At 50.1% G+C, this 22100-nt stretch overlaps 1 protein-coding gene across 1 annotated transcript; it reads right to left on the minus strand.

Annotated features, from left to right (window-relative positions):
• Positions 1-15317: 15317 nt before the first annotated feature.
• On the minus strand, positions 15318-16616 carry LOC124655926 (acyl transferase 15-like). Its single transcript, XM_047194753.1, has 2 exons — positions 15640-16616; positions 15318-15564 (listed from the first exon to the last, which is right to left on the minus strand). Exons 1-2 carry the CDS (start codon positions 16614-16616, stop codon positions 15318-15320), a joined length of 1224 nt encoding a protein of 407 aa, XP_047050709.1.
• Positions 16617-22100: the final 5484 nt, after the last annotated feature.

Raw genomic sequence — 22100 nt, forward strand, 5'->3', positions numbered from 1 at the left:
CGGCTCCGGTGATCATGGAGAAGCCGGCGGCTCCGGTGATCATGGAGAAGCCGGCGGCTCCGGTGATGGAGAAGCCGACGGCTCCGGTGATGGAGAAGCCGACGGCTCCGGTGATGACGAGGTATACGATTAGTATAGATGCATTAATGGAATTCTATATGTACATATGTATATAAATTAACTGATTTTTATTCTCTTAGGCCTCCGAAGGTAAGTTGGACAAACGAGGCCCGGCAAAGAGACTGGGCAAAAAAGACCACTTCAACATTGAAGCTATATCACCGGAAGGCCAACCTGTGGCACCCGCGAGTGTCAGAGTGACATTTAAGAATCAGTGCGGAGTTGTGGTTAGAGATCATATCCCGATCACCGTTAGAGAATGGAACAAGACCAAGAATGTGTCCGAAGATCAGGTTGCCGATAGGTACAAGAACACACTTTTTGACGACCTCATGTCACATTTCACTTTGCCAAATTTGGGATCGGACTCTGAGAATGCCAAGCAGAGGGCGCTAGTGAAGAATGGGCTCTTAAGAAGATGGGGGAACTTTTCCGAGCGTATAAGAACCGGTTATGGAAAGCTTATAAGACCGAGAAGAAGCCTCCAGTATTCGAAAACTACCTAGCGAAGCAGGAGCATAATTGGGAAGATTTTGTGAAGTACAAAGAATCAGAGGAGGCTGTGAACCTGTCCAAGAAAAACAAGAAGAATGCAAGCGAGAAGAAATATCACCATCATACGGGCGAGGGGGCTACGAAGTAGCCATGCCTAAGTGGGATGCACAAGAGGCTGAGATGGAGCGGAAGGGGATCACTCCGGAACCCACGCGAGAAGGATGGGACATTAGGGCTCGAAATTGGTTCCTCGCGCATGGCTGTGAGTATGATATGAAGACAGGGAACATTGTTGAAAGTGACAGACAGGGGTTAGGGTACCCAGGGAAGAATGGATTAAAGTGACGACAGAAATAAAGGCGGGAAAACTAAAGTTTGCTCCCGATAGAGAGAAAGACTTGCTGACGCTTGTCCTCGGTAATCCCGAGAAGGGAGGACGAACAAGAGGCTTCGGCCCTAGTGTTCCGTGGTCGCTTGGGTTTCCGGCCGACGCGGAGACTTATAGAAGCCGAGCGAGAGCTAAACAACGCGAGCTGCATGTGCAGAATGACCGGATGGCCGAGTTCCAATGCCAACTTGACCAGCAGCAGCAGGAGATTCAGTAGCAGCGGGAGATAAATGAACTAAAAGGACAGCGCCAGCCAGATAATACCGCTGGCATATCTCAGCGACGAGACAGCAGCGTGGCCGACTCGGAGGCCCCTACTACACGGATGATAGATGGCGGTCCTGGCGACCCCATGGATGGAATCAAGGAGCAAACACCTTGTGATCTCCATGTGGTGTTCAGGAACATGTCTGTTAAGGTGGCGGTCGGCTATGTCTTACCTGCATTTGGACCTGAAGGTGAGCCGGCAACATGGCATGACAATGAGATTCCAGCTGGGCTATGCTCGTGTCGGGGTGGATTCAGTTGTACCGTCGTGGGAGACATTGGAGCTCGAAATCCCTGGTGGTGATGGGGGGCTTACACTCAGAGAGGTGCTGGGAGAAATCATTCTCTGGGAAAAGAAGAACATCAGGCTGCCAGGCTGGGTAGCCCCTAGTACCGGCCGTCCGAGCAGGTCACCATCACCTCCTCCGGATGATCGCAGGCCACCATCACCTCCTCCTACCGATCACATGTCGCCACCATCACCCCATGGTTACGACGTCGACCACGACATCTCGTAGTCCATCTCCATCTCCAGCGCCGCCGCCTCCGCCCACTAAGACTCGGAATGCACCCCGAAGCGTTTCAAGAGTCCTATCCGCAAGATGTCGCCCCTCCCAAAAGTACCAAAGGTTCCTCCCCCGTCCTTGGGATCTTACTGTCGAGGAAAATGCGGCCGCTGTTGCGAAACACAACTATGATCATTTCCATAAGCCAAAACCTCTAGCGCCAGAGCCATACACCGAGAAGCAAATAGCATATGCTACTTCTTTTCTGAACACACCATCGCAATATGACTTACACGAGAAGAAGGATGACTATACACGCCACCTTGCGAGGGTAATTGATGACAAGAGCCAGAATGAAAAGGCTAAGAAGAACAAGGATGACAAGGGTAAGAAGAACGATATTGCTACCACGAGCAAATCATCAGCTAGAAGTGCAGCCGAGAAGAAGTCAAGTTCAACAACTCGCACCCCTCAAGGCCAAGCAAACGACAAAAGGAAAAAAGAGAAAGGAAGTTCCCCTCCTCGGAGATCAGCCCAAACAATCGATCCCAGCACTCAAAGTGTTTAATGTTCCCAAGCTGTACCACAATCAGGGTGGTTTCGATATGGAAGAAGCTGCAAAGGTAGCGGCTGCCTATGACGTTACCGTGGAGGAATTGATGTATGCAGCAGATGTTGCACTACCCACTGCTGATATAGCTCCTAAATTTGTCTACGGGGCCGACTTGGTCGAGACAGAGCAGCTGCATAAACTGCCAACACATATGCGGAATTTGCATCAGTGGTACCTTGATGCATGCAAGGAGAACATAATGTACATCGTGGCGACTATACCATGGGAATATTACTACCGAAAGGAGGAGATCCATATTGAGATGAATGAACTCTGGCAGTGTATTCAATTTAGAAGCCCTCGACAAATCTCTCATGAGTTGCTATTGCTTGTAAGTTTTTAACTACATATAAGTTCATTTTCATTCGAGTTCATGTTCGTTCTCATTGCATATACTCATTATATCTTATGTGTTCTCTATTATGCGGACTGAAGATCGGTGAATGCAAAAGTAATAATATTATCAATATTGGGTTTATGGACCCGGATAAAATACATGTTGAAACGGTAAAGCATAACCGCGAAGATACGGGGAAACCTACTAAGGTTTTTGGGGGAGCAATATTTACGTGATTCAATATTGTTTCCTTACAACTACGAGTGAGAGTCTTAATGATCTTTTATGCACATCCAATTTTTCTTACTCGATGTTAAGTGTAATTCCTGACGTATATAACATGTGCAGCTTCCACTGGATTCTACTAGACATTCAACCTGATAAGGGAATAGTTGAAGTAAGAGACCCACTGAGTAGAGGCATGGACGGGTTCAGCGACTTGCAGAAGTTGCTCCAAGTGTAATTTCCTTCATCGCCGCGCTATATCTTTCGTGAGATATCAAGTAATTATCCACTCATTCAATCATTCTTTTGCCTGGCAGGGCTTGGACAGCTTTCAAGAACCATCATAAGCAGAGTACCTGGGCAGAGAAGCTAACATTTACTCCTGTACCGTGCCCTCAGCAGCCACAAGGGACGAATCTATGTGGATACTACGTTTGCGAGTCCATTCGCATGTTAACCACTGAGAGGCAGAACAACAATAAATTCAACGTAAGCAATAACACTCACAACTTTATTTATTATCGTCAATATTTCGTTATCAAGATTGATATAGTCATACTCATCTCATTTTCGTATATAGGTCGACTACATGCGGGACGAGACTCCAACCAAAGGAACACCTACTAGGAATTGCGGAGGAACTGGCGGGACTTTTGGTTAGAGAAGTACTAAACAACAAAGGCTTGTTTAGTCCAAATAGATGCTCTACCTCCAAATAGACGGTCGTTAGTACCGCTTGTCGATCGTGAGCTAAATGTATATATATATGTAAGGGGAATATACATGTAAGGGGAATCGACTTTTGCTTCCAATATTTATTTGATCGATCTATATATATAATGAATGAACGTGTACCACTTCTAGTAGCGTACAAATATATCCAACTTTTATTTTCGAATGAAAAAAATGAAATAACAGGCGGTCGGTGGCGGGGGGGTGCTGCACCTCTCAAACCCTAAAGCAGCAGCGTTGTGCGCCCGCCACGTAGAGGGCCTTTTGTCGCGGGTGGTAATACCACCCGCGACAAAAGGGCCTGTCCCCTGCGCGCCCGCGGCTGCCACGTGGTGGACCTTATGTCGCGGGTCGTAAGTGACCCGCGATAAAAGGGGGACCTTTTGTCGCGCCTCCCTTGTCGCGGCTTGCCGCCCGCGACAAAAGGGTCATACGACCCGCGACATTAGGCCTGTTTTCCACTAGTGGCAGACCGGTTTTTGAACGTACGATACAAAAGATCTACGCAATCGAACCAAGAAATAAGTGGATGGGACGCTGCACGGTGGGGTTTATTCCTTCATGACAGTGGTTCATTTTTTTATGAGTTGTTGATCTTGTTCGTCTCGCATAAGGGCATCTCCAGCGGCGCGACGCAAATGGTCGCTGAGCGACCGTTTTCGTCCGCAGTGACCGGAAATGCGTCTGGGCCCTGCTCCAGCGGGGCGACGCAAAGTGACTGGCCCGTCCGCGGAGACGCAAACCTGGCCCAAATATGCGACAGGTTTGCGTCTCCGCGGACGCTCGGCGGACGCGGAAAATGTCCGCGTTGGGTACATCCGGGCCCGGTCTTCAGTGACTAGATAAGCAAAATATTTTTTCATTACTATTGATTGGCCAAAAGGACCATCTTTACAGAGATGGTTAGTCGAGTTAACCTAAAACTACAACGGCCGTACCTACTCGCCGTCGCGCGGCCTACACCGGCCTCGGTTACTCGCAGTCGCGCGCCCTACTACTGGCCGCCGGATGGGCCGGCGCCATCGTCGAAGCGGGAGCGCTTCTTGCACTCCGCGCGCCGCGCACGGCGGCGCACGGATATCTCGTCCTGCTGCCTGCTGCGTTCGACGGCCTCGGCCAGGGAGCTGTCCCACAGGGCCGTCACCGTCGCTGTCGCAAAGGTTGTCGCCCAGGCCTCCTCCTCCTCTGCCGCTGCCTGGACCTCCGCCGCCGCCCGGGCCTCCTCCTCCGCCGCCTGGACCGCCGCCTGGATCGCCGCCACATCGGCGACGAAGCGGGCCCTGTCCCTAGCCGCCGCCGCCACAGCTTCGTCCCTGGCGGCGATGGCGACCTCCAGCTCCCGGTTCTCCTGCTCGACCCGCGCGGGAGAAGGGCCCCTACGCTGGAGCGAGTCCAGGTCGGAGCACATTAACCCCCTAGCCATGGCCGTCGCATAGCTGGCGGCTTCCTCCTCCGCCACCCAAGCCTGGCGGCACTGGGCGTCCCCTGCCAGGGACTTGAAGGACGCGAGCAGAACCAGCTGGTCGCCGGCGCAGTCGCTGGACACGGGGGGGTCGTCATCCGCGATGTCGTGGATGACGGCGTCGGCCGGAGGGGCCGCGATGGCCGCCCGTGCCTCCGCGAGCTCGGCCCTGGCGTCGGTGAGCTCGGCCATGGCGTTGGCGATCTCCGCCCTGGTCGCCGCGAGGCGCCCTTCCGCGCGCTCTGCCGCCTCCGCCGCCGCCTCCGCGACCTCCGCCTCCGCCTCCGCGACCTCCAGGTCCAGCTGCTGGGCCTCAACGCCGGCGGCGGCTACCTCGTCCTCCTCCTCCTCCGGGTGGAGCTGGCGGCACATGTGAACAACGTGCTCCCAACTCATGTGGTCCGCCATGGATGGATGGTAGGGTTAGCTTGAGGTCTGCCCGTCGCACCAGGCGGTGTCCACCATATATAGCCACGGCGGGGCGGGAAACGGCGTTGGCGCGCAGGGCATTTCCCGCGCGCGCGAAACGCCGGCGAAACTTGCCAATGTATTGGGCGCGCGGGAACGATCGTCGTCGCGCGGGAACGGCGATCGCCGGCGGCGGTCCTCGACGGGACGTAAAACGCCATTAGCGACCTTGACGCTGTCCCCGGATAAAATATGCGTCCGCACCGCTGGAGCTACCCCCGACGCAAACGGTCGCCCTGGGCCACAACGCGTCCGCGGGCCGACGCAAACGGACGTTTCGGACGTCCGAAATGCGTCGGCCCGCTGGAGATGCCCTAAGAGAAGGAAATTGTATATAATTTAGACCTGCTTCCAATACCTACACTACAGGAAAAACAGCCGCTGTCGTGCGACCACCTATTGCCGTGTGCTCGCGCACGGCAAAGCTATCGTTGCCGTGCAACAAAAACGAAAACGCACGGCAAAGCACGTCGCACGGCAAAGAGAACCTAAAGCACACGGCAAAGATAAAGTGCACGACAAAGAGGGCGTAAAGCGCACGACAAAGGAAGGGTGGACGGCGAAGGCATCTTTGCCGTGCGGAAGCGCACGACAAAGAGCTGCTCGCACTGCAAACTGCCAAGGGCGCACGGCAAAGATCCCTTGCTCGGCAAAGACGCGAAGCGTTATCCACACACGCATCCGCCTGGCCAGCTCGCATCCACACATGCACGCGCATCCAACTCTCGCCCTAGCTGCGCTCCTCCACCCCGTGCCGCCGCCGCCGCCGACTCGCCCTGCCCCCCGTCGCGCTGCCGCCGCCGACTCGCCCTGCCCCCCGTCACGCCGCGCCACCGCCTCGCCGCCTCGGCCCCGCCACCGCGGCGACAACCGCCTCCTCGCACAGGGCCACCGTCTCCTCGCGCGCAGGGACCCCGTCAAGTCGCTCACCTCGCAGGTAACCTCTCCTTGCTCTCATCTTTCTCCCTGTACCTGGTTGCTCGCTCGATCCTCAAGCCAGCGCCGATCGATCGATGCAGTAGTAGCAGTATAGCAAGCCGTGACGATGATGCTAGTGCGCAACGGCAGCCTCGTGTGTAGCTTGTAGCTTCTCTGGTCCTTGCATGAGGCTGCAATCCCGATATCCCCGATCCATCCCTTTTTTCTCTCAGTTACAACTACAATGGTGCACATTACATTTACTTTCCCGTGTTCCAAATTACTAAGTGTCACATGTTTGATAAAATTTGATCTTGTCGCTATGCAGACGATGCTTCGAGGTGGACACGGGGGGCGGCGTCGCGAGGGCCTTTGAGTGGGCGTCCCGGATCTTCTTCGAGGTGGACACGGGGGCGGCGTCGCGGGGGTCTTTGAGGGGGAGTCCCGGATCTTCTTCGCCGATTTGCTCACGCGTCAAGGGTAAAAATCTCGCCCCTATGTACCTAGGTTTTTTTGTGTCTAGATCACCAAGTATGTCGCGTTACCTAGGCGTCTTTTCCCGACCGTAAGGGTTACGTGGATAAATATGCATTAGTGGTCTCGCATATTATGAACCGTAACTCTTACGGCATTTATCGGGACAGTCGGCGGATGCGTAGTTGGGTACGTTCTCCCTGCTCTACCCCGATCCGAGTCAGGATTTCGGCAGCGCCTCCCCGTTGTTCTCCGGATGCACACCCCTCTCGGCTTTTGGCGAGACGTGTATCGGGAGAGCAGCGGGGAGGTGCTGCCGAAATTCTGTCTCGGATCAGGGTAGAGCAGGGAGAACGTACTCAATCTACGGATCCGGCGGCTGCTAGGAGCCCACCCAGTAGAGATTCAGGTTGATGCATGCGTAAAAAAGAAAAAAAAGAAAATGCGGATCATGTTTGATATAAATTCTAAGTTCGTCTGTTTTGGTGCTGATTAGAGGATGGATAACCGTGACTGGATGTACGATGGCAGAATCGGTTCGTGGAAATATACTGAAGAATGGGGAGAAAAGACCATGCAGTTCGTGGACAGGGCGTTTGACATCCCTAGCAGACCCAGGACAGTTTTTTGCCCTTGTAGTAAGTGCGCTAACCAAAAAAGACAGGACAAGGAAACTATGAGTCTTCACCTGATCAAGTCCGGGTTCAAACCGTCCTACAAGATTTGGACTTTTCATGGAGAAAAGGCGAAGAAACGTGCTAGGATGGAGGTGCGGCAGATTCAGCCTACGAGAGAATATGATACTCGGGTTTGATAGGTGCCTAGAGAACTTGGCTAATGGTAATGTGCCCGAAAGCCCTCATGTAGAGGCGGAGACATCTAGGGATGCGGAGACAAGTGAGGAGCCGGAGGAAAACACAAAGAAGTATTACGAGGCTTTGTTTGCTTCGCAGAAACCCCTACACGTAAATACAGATGTTACCCAACTAGATGCCATCGCTCGCCTTTTGGCCTTTAAGTGCCACAGGAATCTGTGGAGAGATGAGTTCGATGAACTTCTGGTCCTCGTTGGCAGCATTCTGCCGAAAGGGCACCTCTTGCCGCAAAACTTCTACTATTCGAAAAAATTGCTCAGTGACCTCAAGATGTCATCTCAGCAGATACACGCTTGTCCAAAGGGATGCATGCTATTCGAGAGAGGAGCATGCTAACACAAATTATTGCATCCATTGCAAAAGCTCTAGGTACTTTGAGGTTGACACCAATGGTGATGGTCGAAGAGGCAGACCACGGTTGCCAAGAATATCCTCCGCTATCTTCCAGGTCCTACCGAGGATCCAGCGGCTCTTCATGACCGAGGATACTGCCCAGCAGATGAGGTGGGCTGTAGAAGGGATCAGACTAGACAGTGGCAAGATGATACATCCGTCGGATGGTACTGCATGGAAGAACTTTGTCAAGAAATATCCCCTGAAAGCCGGTGACCCGAGGAGCGTAGCAATTGCGATATCAACCGATGGGTTCAATCCATATGGTATGTCGGCTGCGGTATACAGTTGTTGGCCAGTGTTTGTTATTCCCCTGAACCTACCCCCTGGCGTCTACACAAGATCATAGTACATGTTTGTGTCGATGATAATCCCAGGACCGAAATACCCGGGTAAGAACCTGAACGTGTATCTGGAACCACTGATTGATGACTTGCTTCTTGGCTGGGAAGATCGCGGGATCCGAACTTATGACGCGGCAAAGAAGGAACACTTCAATATGTATGTCTGGTACCACACGTCTCTGCATGACTTGCCAGCACGTGCTTTGTTCTGCGGGTGGTGTACACATGGGAAGTGGCCTTGTCCGGAGTGCAGGCAAGCCGTGACTTTCTTCTGGCTAAACAAGGGTGGCAAGTATTCCTGCTTTGATGAAGCTCGACAGTTCCTTGAGCAGAGTCATGAATACATGAGTGATGTAAAGAGTTTCAAAAAAGGCCGTGTTGTCCATGCACCGAAGCCAATTCCGAAGACCGGACAGGAAACCAAGGCCGAGTTAGACGCTCTCCAGCCTAACCCTGATGGGAATGGTTTCTTGGGATATGGGGAGACACACCAATGGACCCACAAGCCGTGCTTCTGGAAGCTTCCTTACTTTGAGTTTCCGGAGCTCCCGCATAACATTGATGTAATGCACACCGAGAAGAATATCGGTGAAGCCATTTGGAGCACCATAGTGGACACTGAGAAGACGAAGGATAACATAAAGGCTCGAATTGACCAAGAAAAGTTGTGCGATAGGCCAGAGTTGAACATGGAGCCACCTCAAGGTGCCAAAAAAACTTGGACTAAGCCACACGCTCCGTTCTGCCTCACAAAGGACCAAAAAAGGGAGGTCTTCCAATGGATGAAGGACTCCTTGTTTTTCCCTGATGGGTTCGCAGCCAATTGGATGAGGGTCTGAACATTGAAACGTTGCGAGTACAAGGACTGAAGAGTCATGACTACCACGTGTGGCTTGAGCGAATAATGCCGGTGATGATTCGAGGCTATGTCCCTGAGAAGACTTGGCGAGTGCTAGCGAGGTTGAGTTTTTTCTTCCGCCAGATTTGTGCTAGGAAGTTAGACACTAAAGTGATTGAGAAGCTGGATGAACAGGCACCCATGTTGCTTTGCGATCTAGAGAAGATCTTTCCTCCAGCGTTCTTTAATCCTATGCAACATATGATCCTGCACCTCGCGAAGGAATGCTTAAAGGGGGGGCCGAATTGGGGCCGTTGGCAGTTTGGTCCCGAGAGAGAAACACAAAAGCTTCGTCAGATGACTGGCAATAAATGCAAGATCGAAGCATCCATAGCCGAGGCAGTCCTGAACGTGGAGGTGGCAAACTTCACCACTAAGCACTATGATCCCAACATTCCCACAAAGCACAACCCGGTCCTCCGTTACAATGCCGCCAACAATGAAGATGTACCCAAGCTTAGCATCTTCATAGGGCTTGGCGGCAAGTCAAGTGGCTCGAAGCCGTACACAACGAATTTACATGAGCGGGAGTTGATCCACTCATATGTCTTGAACACCATGGTGGAAGTGAAGCCGTACATCAAGTAAGTGCTAACTCGTATGTTCGTGGCTAACTCTTCCTCCGTTCACTGTTATAGACAATTCACGACTAAATATTGGAGGTATACCCACAGGGATCCTACCTCGGAAGAATCCAAGGATATTTTCGATAAGGGCGGCGGTCACGGTTTCAGTAGCTGGTTCTGTGGTTTGGTACTATCCTATCCAAATTTGCTTGTACACTGTCGACATTTCTTGGTCATTTCTTGTTCTAAACTTGTCGTCCTAATCTTGTAGGCAAAAACTGACAAAGACATGAATCCCTTGCGACGAAAAATTGCTAGGGGCTTCAACCATTCCGTCGACTCGTTCAATTCTTATGACGTGAACGGGTATCGCTTCCAGACCCATCAATACACAACAAGCCGTCCAAACAAGAAGACAATAAATAGCGGGGTGGTATGTCAAGGTGATGATGGACTCCATTACTATGGAAGAGTCGAGGGTACATACGAGCTGAATTACGGGTTTGACAAAGGGCTAAATCCCGTCGTATTCAAATGCCATTGGTTCGACCCACGTCGCGTGAGACGGGATCCTGAAATTGGATTGGTCGAAGTTGAAAGAAGCTCTGTTTATAAGGGAGAGGACGTGTACATTTTGGCCACCCAAGCCTTCCAAGTATTCTATCTCCCGTACGCGTGCCGAAACCCGACCAAACGTCTACATGGATGGGATGTTGTGATGACGGTTCCTTCACGCATTAGGCCACCCCCGCCAAACAAGGACGATTACCGCCGTGTAGACCCCTCAACAAGGAGTGTTGATTTTTATCAAGAAGAAGGGCTCCCCGGTCATTTCACTATCGACTTGTCGGCCGTTGTTGATAACATGGTCGTAGACAATGAGCAAGAAGAAGATGCGGTTATGGAGGAAGACAATGAAGAATATGAAGCTGAGGATGTGTGTGCCGTAGAAGACCTAAGTTTGCTCGAGGCGTTCAAAGCAGGCATTGACCTAGATCCAAATGGACCACCTCCAGGTTTCATCGATGATTATTGGTTCGCTGAGCCTGATGATGATGAAACATGTGGTCCGATTACGGATGTCGACATAGGCTACTGATCTATGTAGTTGTAATTGTGAGGCTATCCTATGTACTGAACTATGTGCTATTTGTAATAAACTATGATCTATGTAGTTGTAATTGTGAGGCTATCCTATGTACTGAACTATGTGCTATTTGTAATAAACTATGATCTATGTAGTTGTAATTGTGAGGCTATCCTATGTACTGAACTATGTGCTATTTGTAATAAACTATGATCTATGTAGTTGTAATTGTGAGGCTATCCTATGTACTGAACTATGTGCTATTTGTAATAAACTATGATCTATGTACTGAACTATGTGCTATTTATTGTTGATTTCACTAACATTCATCTGTTTACATTGCATACTAATAAACCACTCTTTTCGTTGTGTTTGCAGGTGATTGAAACATGCCGCCAAGAAAAAGAAAGAGAGGTTTCAAAAAGAAGATCAAGGTCGTGGTTGGGGGGTTTGCTGCAGGAGCTAAACCCAGACCTAGCTTGGTATCCGCCCGAGGAGGAGGTGTACGTTGCAGCCGAGGAGAGGCTGGAACCACGGGACAAGAAACCGTATAAGCGCGGGATTACGAAACTCCCCAAGCTAAAAACTTGGGCCTTCCGCGATGTTGTTCTCGTGCCCGCTGGAAAGAGGTACATGCTGATTTTGGCATTCCATTATTGAAATTTTTATCATTATACAAATTTTTATCACATGCATACTGATTTTGGCATTTCGTTGTGCAGCATGTTCAAGTATGGTGACCCGAGGAGGAGGCCGACACGTGAGTACTCGAACATCCTTGGAGGCCTAATTAGGAAGCATTTCCCGGGATTGTCAATCTCCCTAGTGGTGGCCGCGATGTGGCTTGGACTTGGAAGCACTACAGCTACGCGGAAGATCCTAGCGGCAAGTGCACCAACATGCAAGAGAGGGTTGTCCGCCACTTCTGGGTACGTGACTTTTGGCTTCTTAGCATTCAAACACTTCTTGACTACCAATAGTTGCTCTAATTTTTCTTGTTTTACCTATGTGCATGGTTGCAGAAATACTTCAAGAGGGCTGAGGGCGAGGAAATTGCGTGCGACGTTATCTTACACGAGTTGTGCAGGGTGAGGGTGACTGGCATGCACTACGAGGCACGTGTCCAGTGCGTCCGCGATTGGCACGCCGAGCGCAAAGTTTGGATGAGTAAGGCTGATTGTCGGGATACGCTCATGGCACCGTGGCAGTACTGCAGGTATTAGCATCGATGTGTTATTTATTTCCGCATTTTCATGTAGTTTATGTTCTAATAATGGGTCTATCTTGTGTATGTAGAACCCTCCTCAGTACGTCGGGGAAGACAAGGCGTGCTTTCTTGCGATGGTCATATGGTGGACATCCCCCGAGTACGCCCGGAAGCACGAGGAGGGCAAGCGAAGCGTTTAGAGATGGGAGGTGGATCACATGTCCCGGGCAGCAAGAACTTGGCCCTTACCTTGCAGCAAGAGGTGAGCAAATGGTTTCTTCATTCTTTCGTTTCATGTTATTGTTAGCCCCGCAAGGGTGTCCCTCTTCACTTACTTGCATGTACTCTTTTGCAGGAAGTGAAGACAGGCGTGACACCAAACTTATTTGGCCTTTTCCAAAAGTCCAAGACCAGGAGGGAGCCGCATCCTGAAACGGGGTCCGTGTGGGTCAACGGGCTAGCGGAGGCCCAGTGTGGTGCGTACCGCTCGACGTTCAAGGCCAAGCACGGCGAAGACGCCGACCCAACCACCGAAGACTTTGACGTTGAGGTTGCGGTGCTTGCGGGACAAGGCAAGAAGGGTGGCCGCCTATGGATTGCTGACGGGTTAGTCGACCCAAAGACCATTCCATCTCTACGCCGGATCCGTCGTGGGCGTACGAGCGAGCAGCCTCGGGTAGAGACCCGCCCACGGGCTTCGGACCTAGCTGTTGAGAAGTTACGGGTAAGTTCTTCGTCGATCCTCTACGCTTCATTACATATTTTCCATTGCAATGTTACTGACATCGCGGCAACACAACATAGGCGGAGATGGAAGAAAGGGAACGGAGGAACCAAGAGGAGAAGATGCAGATGCAGCAGCAGCTTAGGGAGAGCATGCAGATGCAGCAGCAGATGTTGCAGCAGATGCAACAACAGCAGCAGATGTTCCAGCAGATGTTCATGAACCAGGCCGTGGGTGACTTCCCCACCGGGGAGTAGTGCTCCTAGCACGTCGTGTCCTCCTATGTTCCCCAACTGGGTAAGTGGTTAACTTAATATCTCCGTCTCAATCTTGTTTGTTGTCTAACCGAACTTTGGATATTGCGGATCCCCGCGCCCGATCCGCGGTGTTGGCGCTCCTCCGAGCAACGCCCAAGTCGAGCCCGCCGACACCCGGCTTGACCGTCAACAATACGGGCATCATCCGGAGCCTCGCAGCAGTTTCTAGGTGAGTTCTCCTACACTTCTAATTCTTCCATACCATGTCACTTGTGAATTTTAGCCATTCAACCATGTCAATTTTAGCCATTATGTTCAATTTTAGCTATTCCATGTTAATTTTAGCCATTCCATGTCATTCTTAGCCATTATGTTGAATTTTATCCATTTCATGTCAATTCTATCGATTATGTTCAATTTTAGCCATTCCATGTCAATTCTAGTTCTTCCATGTCAATTCTAGTTCTTACATGTCAATTTTAGCAATTCCATGTCATTCTTAGCCATTATGTTGAATTTTAGCCATTTCATGTCTATTCTAGCGATTATGTTCAATTTTAGCCATTCCATGTCAATTCTAGTTCTTCCATGTCAATTCTAGTTCTTACATGTCAATTTTAGCCATTCCATGCCACTTATGCATCTATGAACTTGTAGGAGGACAAGGAGGTGAAGAAGGACAAGGAAGTGGAGAAAGACAAGGAAGTCGCGAAGGTTGATGTTGCTTGTGTATGAACTTGTTGTGCGACTTGGAACATTCTATGTTGGAGACTTTGTTGTTGGATTATTGTATGAACTATTGTATGGACTTTGTTGGACTACTCGTGTATGAACTTTGTTGTTGGTGATGCAAATACTCTATATATTGTGCTATATGTATATCTGGATGATTATTGGTATTTGTGAATTGCATATGCAGGGATTAATGGGGAAACAGGGAAATTCTGGAATTTTTTCAGCACCTTTGCCGTGCATATGCACACGGCAAAGACACATGCACACGGCAAAGAAGGCCTTTGCCGTGCACATACACACGGCAAAGGTTGCCCTGCTGTGCACTGCGCGGCTGTGGCAGTTCTGCTGTAGCATGTTTGCCGTGTCGGGGTGGAGGGGAAGCGCACGGCAAAGAGAAGGCTTTGCCGTGCGGGATGGAGGTGGAGCACACGGCAAAGCCGGCCGCACGGCAAAGATTGAAGGCGCACGGCAAAGACCTTCTCACGGCAACGCTGGCCCAGCGCACGGCAAAGCCAGTCCGCACGGCAAAGCCTTTGCCGTGCGATTTTCGCGCGGCGCACGGCAAAGATGGCTTTGCCGGGCGGGTCATTGCCGAGCAATCTTTGCCGTGCAAGCCCGCACGGCAAAGGCTTTGCCGAGCATATTTTGGCCTTTGCCGTGCGTTCCGGCTGCACGGCAAAGCGCAGTTCTGCCGTAGTGCTAGTTGGGAAGACCACATGTTTAAAACTAAGGAAATTAGCAATAAGCTTGCACTCCAAGTTATAAACCCTACATGGAAGGAAGATATCTATAAATGGAGACGCAAAGTTTCTGCGGTTCCGATGGGTATGAAGATTTTCTCTCCATATATCTTATTTGATATGCTCAACGCACAATGTAACATCTCATATGTTCCTTTGACGCGCTTATACCATTAAGCCACGATACTCTATTAACAAAAAGCTTGCTAACATATAAATATGATTTATATTTTACATACGTATGCTGCCACGTGCACTCTTACTAGTTTTATGAGAAATTTGCATACTAGGATTTGGTTCTAGCTCACATCCATCCAGGTGACAAATTGGACCATACAATACAGCTAGATTTACACCGTATCTTTTATTTCCCATGTTGGATACGTACTGGCCATGCTTGAATATAATGTTACTGGAATAAAAACAACACACAGAGTAGAAATTAGTAAGAGTGCAAGCAAACATAGACACAACGATAATAGGTGATCACATTGACGCCAGCTCCGCTAAGAAGGCATCGACGTGCTCCGGCCTGACGCAGAGCGACATGACATCGACACCGTCCTTCCCCTTGCACGGCGGGCAGGCGATGCAGCACGGCCCGGCCACCCGCTCCATGTGGCACACGACGCGCGACGGCGTCCCGTGGCCGAAGTCGGCGGCGTCGAAGCCGAGGTTCCTCCAGCTTCCCACAGCGAGTACGTTGTAGAGGCGGGGGCATGTCCCCCTTTTCAAAAAACCAGCGAGTATGTTGCACATGAGATTCTTGAGGTGGTCTACTGTGGGTGTGGGTGTGCTGCTCCCCTTGCGGTCCCCGTTGCTGCCGTTGCCGTTGGAGAGCACCGTCTCCTTGGCACGCCTGATGAGGTTCACCAGGTCTCTGATGTCTCCGTTGGCCACCGAGCCGGCGGTGGCGTGGACCAGCTGCACCGCGAAGCAGTTGCCGTAGTAGCCGTCCTGGGTGCCCATAGGTCCGCGCAGGTTGCACGGGAACGAGAGCGGCGCGGCAGCCTCAGGATCGGAGATAACCGCGCGGGTGCGGCACCGCCAGAGCACGGCGGCAACGGCCTCGAACACAGTGCAGCCACCACAATCGGCTTTGACGCGGCGGATCAGGCTCCACGGCACGGTGACGTCCAGAGCCGCCTTGCCTCTGGTCGCGAACCTCAAGATGACCCTTTGCATGGCGACCGTCGGCGCGGGGACGACCGGCAGCGGGCCAGCCTTCTCGGGAGACCGCACCGGTAGGACGGACGGCGCCGGCATCCCTCGGGCGAGCTCGCCGATGGCCTGCAGGAACTGCGCCATCCCCTTGCCGTCGGCGACGGCGTGGTTCCACGTCACGGCCACGGTGAAGCCGCCGCCGGAGAACTCGGTCACCTGCATGAGCAGCAAGGGGTCGCCGCGGCGGCACATCGGGGCAGGGTACTGAAGCGCGAGGTCGTCAATCGGTACCGTTGACGTAGGGACCAGCTCCGGCAGGGCGCAGCTGGCCGACGCACCCACGAAGGACACACCCTCACCGGTGCACGTGATGCGGCGGTCTTCGGCGATGCGGCCGGCCATGGGGCGGTAGTGGAGCAGCGCCTGCGCCAGGGCCCTCTTGATGGTCTCCACGGGGTCAGAGATCGGTTGGTCGAACACCAGCAGCGAGGTTACCGGGAGAGAAGCGTAACAGTTGTCGACGGAGGAGAGGTTGATGTGGCTGCCATTGCCCTTGCCGCTGCCGGCCGGTTCCGACGATGGGCAGACGAGCACCGGGGAGGACTTGGTCACAACGCTCATCGTGCAGTGCAGAGTCTTGAGGTTCCCGCTCTTGGTTTCTGCACTCAAAGTGTATTCATAGGAGACAAAGTGAATGATTCTCTCATATCACCCTCGTGCTACTGCTGACACATTATGGCCAGTGATGTTGATTCATAATCTTGGTCACTGTTGATTGGACGACCCAACAAGATTTAATTTATTCGAGAGACTATACCACGCTAGTACCTATCATATTCTATAATTAAGTTCCTACAGTTTAGCGATATATGCATCATAATATTGGTCACTGTTTTTTTTTTTTTGGTAGCAAATATCATGGGCATAACAAATATATTTCTAATGAGCATGGTTTTCTCTAATGAGCAGCTAACACGTGTAGAATTTCTAGCATTCCGTTCTCGTTTTCCCTTTTTTGGCTGTCTATTTGAAGTTATCGGTGTGTAATTTGCTTCAGCCGTATATAGGTTGGTTGCTATATTAATATAGCGGGGCTTTCTCCCTTCCCTTATCCTCCCCGGTAGCTTTCGGTTTTGATATGTTGCTTGCTATCTACTGGCCTAGGTGACCTTCATGTCCAAGTTCCTTTCGTTCCCTCCCATTTGTGCGCAAGGCTCCAATGACTAAGGATTGTACCATCAGTGTTTTGCACGCTAGGTATGATTTTTTTCTCAAAATCTAGGTATGAAATATTTGATTTTTATACACAAGAATACAAGGCAAAGAGTTTACAGTTTATACAGAAAGGAAGTGTCTAATTGACACACCAACAAGCTTTTACTGCTATGTACCATCTTTGGCATTTACAAGATCAGCGCGGCACAGTATGTCAAACTACTTTCATGTGTGCACAAAGAAACTTCAGTGCTACATGAAGAGGTACCTGACAAGGAAAGAAAGAGCGCAGGAACCTGTACAAATACATTGTTGGTAAGGTAGATCGCTGGAATCCACGGGAATGCTCGGCGGCGAGGTATTAGCATCCCAGGTACAACAACTTGTCCATTGAGAGTTAATTCATACAACAACTTGTAAAATGGGGCGGAGTGGTACATAAACTTGTGCCTGATGTGCAAATTTGGTCCATATCATCCTGGCGCGGACATGTGGCGGCGTTGTTTTTGCGCAAACGCCCTTACACATTTTTTTACCTCTTCGAACTTTTTTACCCATCTCTCACCGACGTATGCGCTCTCTTGCACCATCCGTGTCGCCTTCATCAGAGCAGCTCATGTCAATGGCCCAGGCCACCATATCCTAGTCATGTGTCCTGGGCCCCGCCATTGTAATTCTCTCTGACGCGGCGTGCTAGCCTGTCACCAGGTGCGTGTCAAACTCCATCGCCTACTGCTTTCAGGTGCTCACGTCCGAGAGAGGTGGCCAGGAATGTGGTGGCGCCCGTAGAAGGCCTCATAGCCACATTAGGCGTGGCGGCCGGCGCGCATCGGCACAGCCGTGGGTATAGCACTGCGACATGGCATGTGGAGGCGATGGTCTGCGCTGTGTCAGCACCAAGTGTGACAATGTGCCGGGAGCATGAGGAGCACACACTAGTGGAAAACAGGGCTTTTGTGGGATCCTTTTGTCGCGGGCGCGGTTGCACCCGCGGCAAATAGCGTGGCCACGTCGCCCCGAAACCCTTTGGAGCGGGCCGGGCCTTTTGTCGCGACCTTTTGTCGCGGGTCGTATTACAACCCGCGACAAAAGGGGTCTGAGGTTTGGCGCCTCCTGCTGGCACCCCTTTTGTCGCGGGTTGTATTACGACCCGCGACAAAAGGGCCATGCCTATATATACACACAGCCAGCCCCCTCCCCACCTCCCTTCATTTTTTTTCCTTGGTGGTGAAAGGTGGGGGTTATGCTACCTCTTTTTTTCTTCATGTGCACAAGAGGTGTTTGATGAAATGTTTTGAGGGATGTCACTTCATTTTCTTTGATAAGATTTCTTCTCATTTTGATCCTAAAAGGTTAGCAACTATTTTCTCGTATACATAATTCGTACAATACTAATTTTAGCAAGGTGATTGCATCTGATACATAATTGTACTTATGATGCAGATGAGTCATCCATGGATGTACGGTAACCGATGTGCTCCCGCTTTTAGACAGGGCGTGAATTCTATCCTGCTTGTGGCCGAGGCCAACAAGTCGAAGCAAGGTTTTATGTGATGTCCATGTCTGAAATGTAAGAATGGGAAGGATTACTCTTGCTCAAGAGACATTAAGAGCCACCTGATTCGGTTTGGATTCATGTCCAGCTATAATGTTTGGACCAAGCACGGAGAAGAAGGGGTTATGATGGAAGACAGCTATGAAGAAGAAGATAACGATGACCAGTACTGATCTATGTTCTCTGAATGCGATGATACCGCAATGGAAGACAATGAAGAAGAAGGAGGTGAAAAACAGGCAGCAGATGATCCTGTTGATGATGATCTTCGTTGGGCCATTTCTGATGCAAGAAGAGACTGTGACACGGATAAGGAGAGGTTGCAGTTTGACAAGATGTTAGAGGACCACCACAAATTGTTGTACCCAGGTTGTGAAGATGGGTAGAGAAAGCTGAGTAGCATATTGGAATTGCTGAAATGGAAGGCAGAGGTCGGTGTGACTGACTCGGGATTTGAAAAATTGATGATAATATTGAAGAAGCTGTTTCCAAGAAATAATGAATTGCCCGTCAGTACGTATGAAGCAAAGAAGCTTGTCTGCCCTCTAGAATTAGATGTGCAGAAGATACATGCATGCATTAATGACTGTATCCTCTACCGCTGTGAGAAGTACGAGAATTTGAATAAATGCCCGATATGCGGTGCATTGCGGTATAAGATCAGAAAAGATGACCCTGGTGATGTTGAGGGCGAGCCACCCAGAAAGAGGGTTCCTACGAAGGTGATGTGGTATGCTCCCATAATACCACGGTTGAAACGTTTGTTCGGAAACAAAGAGCATGCCAAGTTGTTGCGATGGCACATGGAAGAACGTAAGAAACACGCGATGTTGAGGCACCCCGCTGATAGTCGGCAGTGGAGAAACATCGGGAGAGAGTTCCCGGATTTTGCAGGTGAGGCAATGAACTTATGGTTTGGTCTAAGTACAGATGGCATGAATCCTTTTGGGGAGCAGAGCTGCAGTCATAGCACCTGGCCCGTGACTCTATGTATCTACAACCTTCCTCCTTGGTTGTGCATGAAGCGGAAGTTCATTATGATGCCAGTGCTTATCCAAGGCCCAAAGCAACCCGGCAACGACATTGATGTGTACCTAAGACCATTAGTTGATGAACTTTTGGAGTTGTGGGCCAAACCAGGTGTACGTGTGTGGGATGAGCACACCGAGCAAGAATTTGACCTACGAGCGTTGCTATTCGTAACCATCATTGATTGGCCTGCTCTTAGTAATATTTCAGGAAAGACGAACAAAGGATACAATGCATGCACACACTGTTTAGATGAGACTGAAAGTAAATATTTGGGAAAAAGCAGAAAAGTTGTGTACCTGTTCAATCGTCGTTTCCTTCCGCGCAAGCATCCCTTAAGGAAAAAAGGCAAGCATTTCGATGGCGAGGCAGACCACCGTCCGAAGCCCGTCCCCGTAGTGGTGCTGATATATTTGACATGGTCAAGGATTTAAATGTTATCTTTGGAAAGGGTCCAGGCAGTCGACCTGTTCCGAAAGACGCTGACGGACACGCGCCCATGTGGAAGAAGAAATCTATTTTTTTGGAGCTAGAATATTGGAAAGTCTTAGAAGTCTGCTCTGCAATCGACGTGATGCACCTGACCAAGAATCTTTGTGTGAACATTCTAGGTTTTCTGGGCGTGTATGGGAAGACAAAAGATACAACAGAAGCACGGGAGGACCAGGAACGTCATAAAGGACGAAACGGCAATCATCCAGGGCAGTTTGTAGGGCCTGGCAGCTACGCTCTTACCAAACAAGAGAAGGAGATCTTTTTTGAAGCCCTATTCAGTATCAAGGTTCCGTCTAGTTTCTCGTCGAATATAAAGGGAATAGTAAATATGAAGGAGAAAAAATTCCAGAACCTGAAGTCCCATGACTCGCCACGTGCTTATGACACAATTGCTTCCGGTTGCATTGAGGGGACTTCTACCGTAAAATGTTCGACTAGCCATTGTGAAGATATGTGCATTCCTCAACGCAATTTCTCAGAAGGTAATGGATCCAGAAACTTTGTCAGGATTACAGGAAGATGTGGTAAAATGTCTTGTCAGCTTCGAGTTGTTGTTCCCACCATCCTTCTTCAATATTATGACGCACCTCCTGGTTCACCTAGCTGAAGAGATTAGAATTCTCGGTCCTGTATTTCTACACAATATGTTCCCCTTCGAGAGGTTCATGGGAGTCTTAAAGAAATATGTTCATAACCGAGCTAGTCCGGAAGGAAGTATCTCAAAGGGCTACGGAACTGAGGAGGTCATTGAGTTTTGTGTTGACTTTCTTCCTGACCTTAAGCCGATTGGTGTTCCTGAATCTCAATATGAGGGGAGGCTGACTGGAAAAGGCACACTAGGAAGGAAAGCAACGGTGTGCAGGGACAAGATTTCTTTCAATCAAGCACACTACACAGTTCTATACAATTCCAGGTTGGTGGCTCCGTACATCGAGAAACACAAGAATGTTTTACGAGAAATAAACCCGGGCCAGCCCGAGTCCTTGATTACACGTCAACACATGAATACCTTTGGCAGTTGGTTGCAAAGACATCTCATTAGTGACCCAACTGTTGTAGTGCAGTTGTACTTGTTGGCCAGGTTACCATCTTCAAACATATGTACATTCCAAGGGTACGAGATCAATGGGAATACATTTTACACGATCGACCAAGATAAAAAGAGCACCAACCAAAACAGTGGTGTCCGCTTCGATGCAAAAGATGAGAATGGGCAAACCACCACATATTATGGATACATAGAGGAGATATGGGAACTTGACTATGGACCCACTTTTAAGGTCCCTTTGTTTCGGTGCAAATGGGTGAAGCTCAGCGGTGTACAGGTAGACGATAAGTACGGTATGACAACAAGTGGATCCCAACAATCTTGCGTACATGGACGAGCCATTCGTCCTAGCCAACGAGGTGGCTCAAGTTTTCTACGTGAAGGACATGTCTAGCAAATTGAGAAAAAGAAATCAACAAAAGAATACATCAACCGAGGAGCCAAAACGCCACATAGTTCTTTCGGGGAAAAGAAACATCGTGGGAGTGGATGACAAGACAGACATGTCAGAAGATTATAATAAGTTTAAAGAAATTCCGCCCTTCACGGTGAAAATTGACCCAAGCATCTTGCTAAATGATGAAGATTCTCCATGGCTATGGCGTAGAAGATCACAGCAGTAGATGGCGATGTAATAATGTATTCTTCATATATAGTTCCCAAGACAATCTCTACATTTATGTAATAATGAGAATCCTTTCCCCAACACTGTTAGAGGAGATAGAGTCTTTCACGGGCTTGCAGGGAAATTATTCCGAGGCGG

Source organism: Lolium rigidum, chromosome 5 (genome assembly GCF_022539505.1).
Source record: "Lolium rigidum isolate FL_2022 chromosome 5, APGP_CSIRO_Lrig_0.1, whole genome shotgun sequence".
Classification (NCBI taxonomy): domain Eukaryota; kingdom Viridiplantae; phylum Streptophyta; class Magnoliopsida; order Poales; family Poaceae; genus Lolium; species Lolium rigidum.

Excerpts from the sequence above, each read along its gene's own strand:
- LOC124655926 (XM_047194753.1), bottom strand. The coding sequence starts at position 16,616 with ATGAGCGTTGTGACCAAGTCCTCCCCGGTGCTCGTCTGCCCATCGTCG. Across the intron at positions 15,565-15,639 it reads AACGGCAGCAACGGGGACCG|GAAAAGGGGGACATGCCCCC; the intron begins CAAGGGGAGCAG and ends CGCTGGTTTTTT.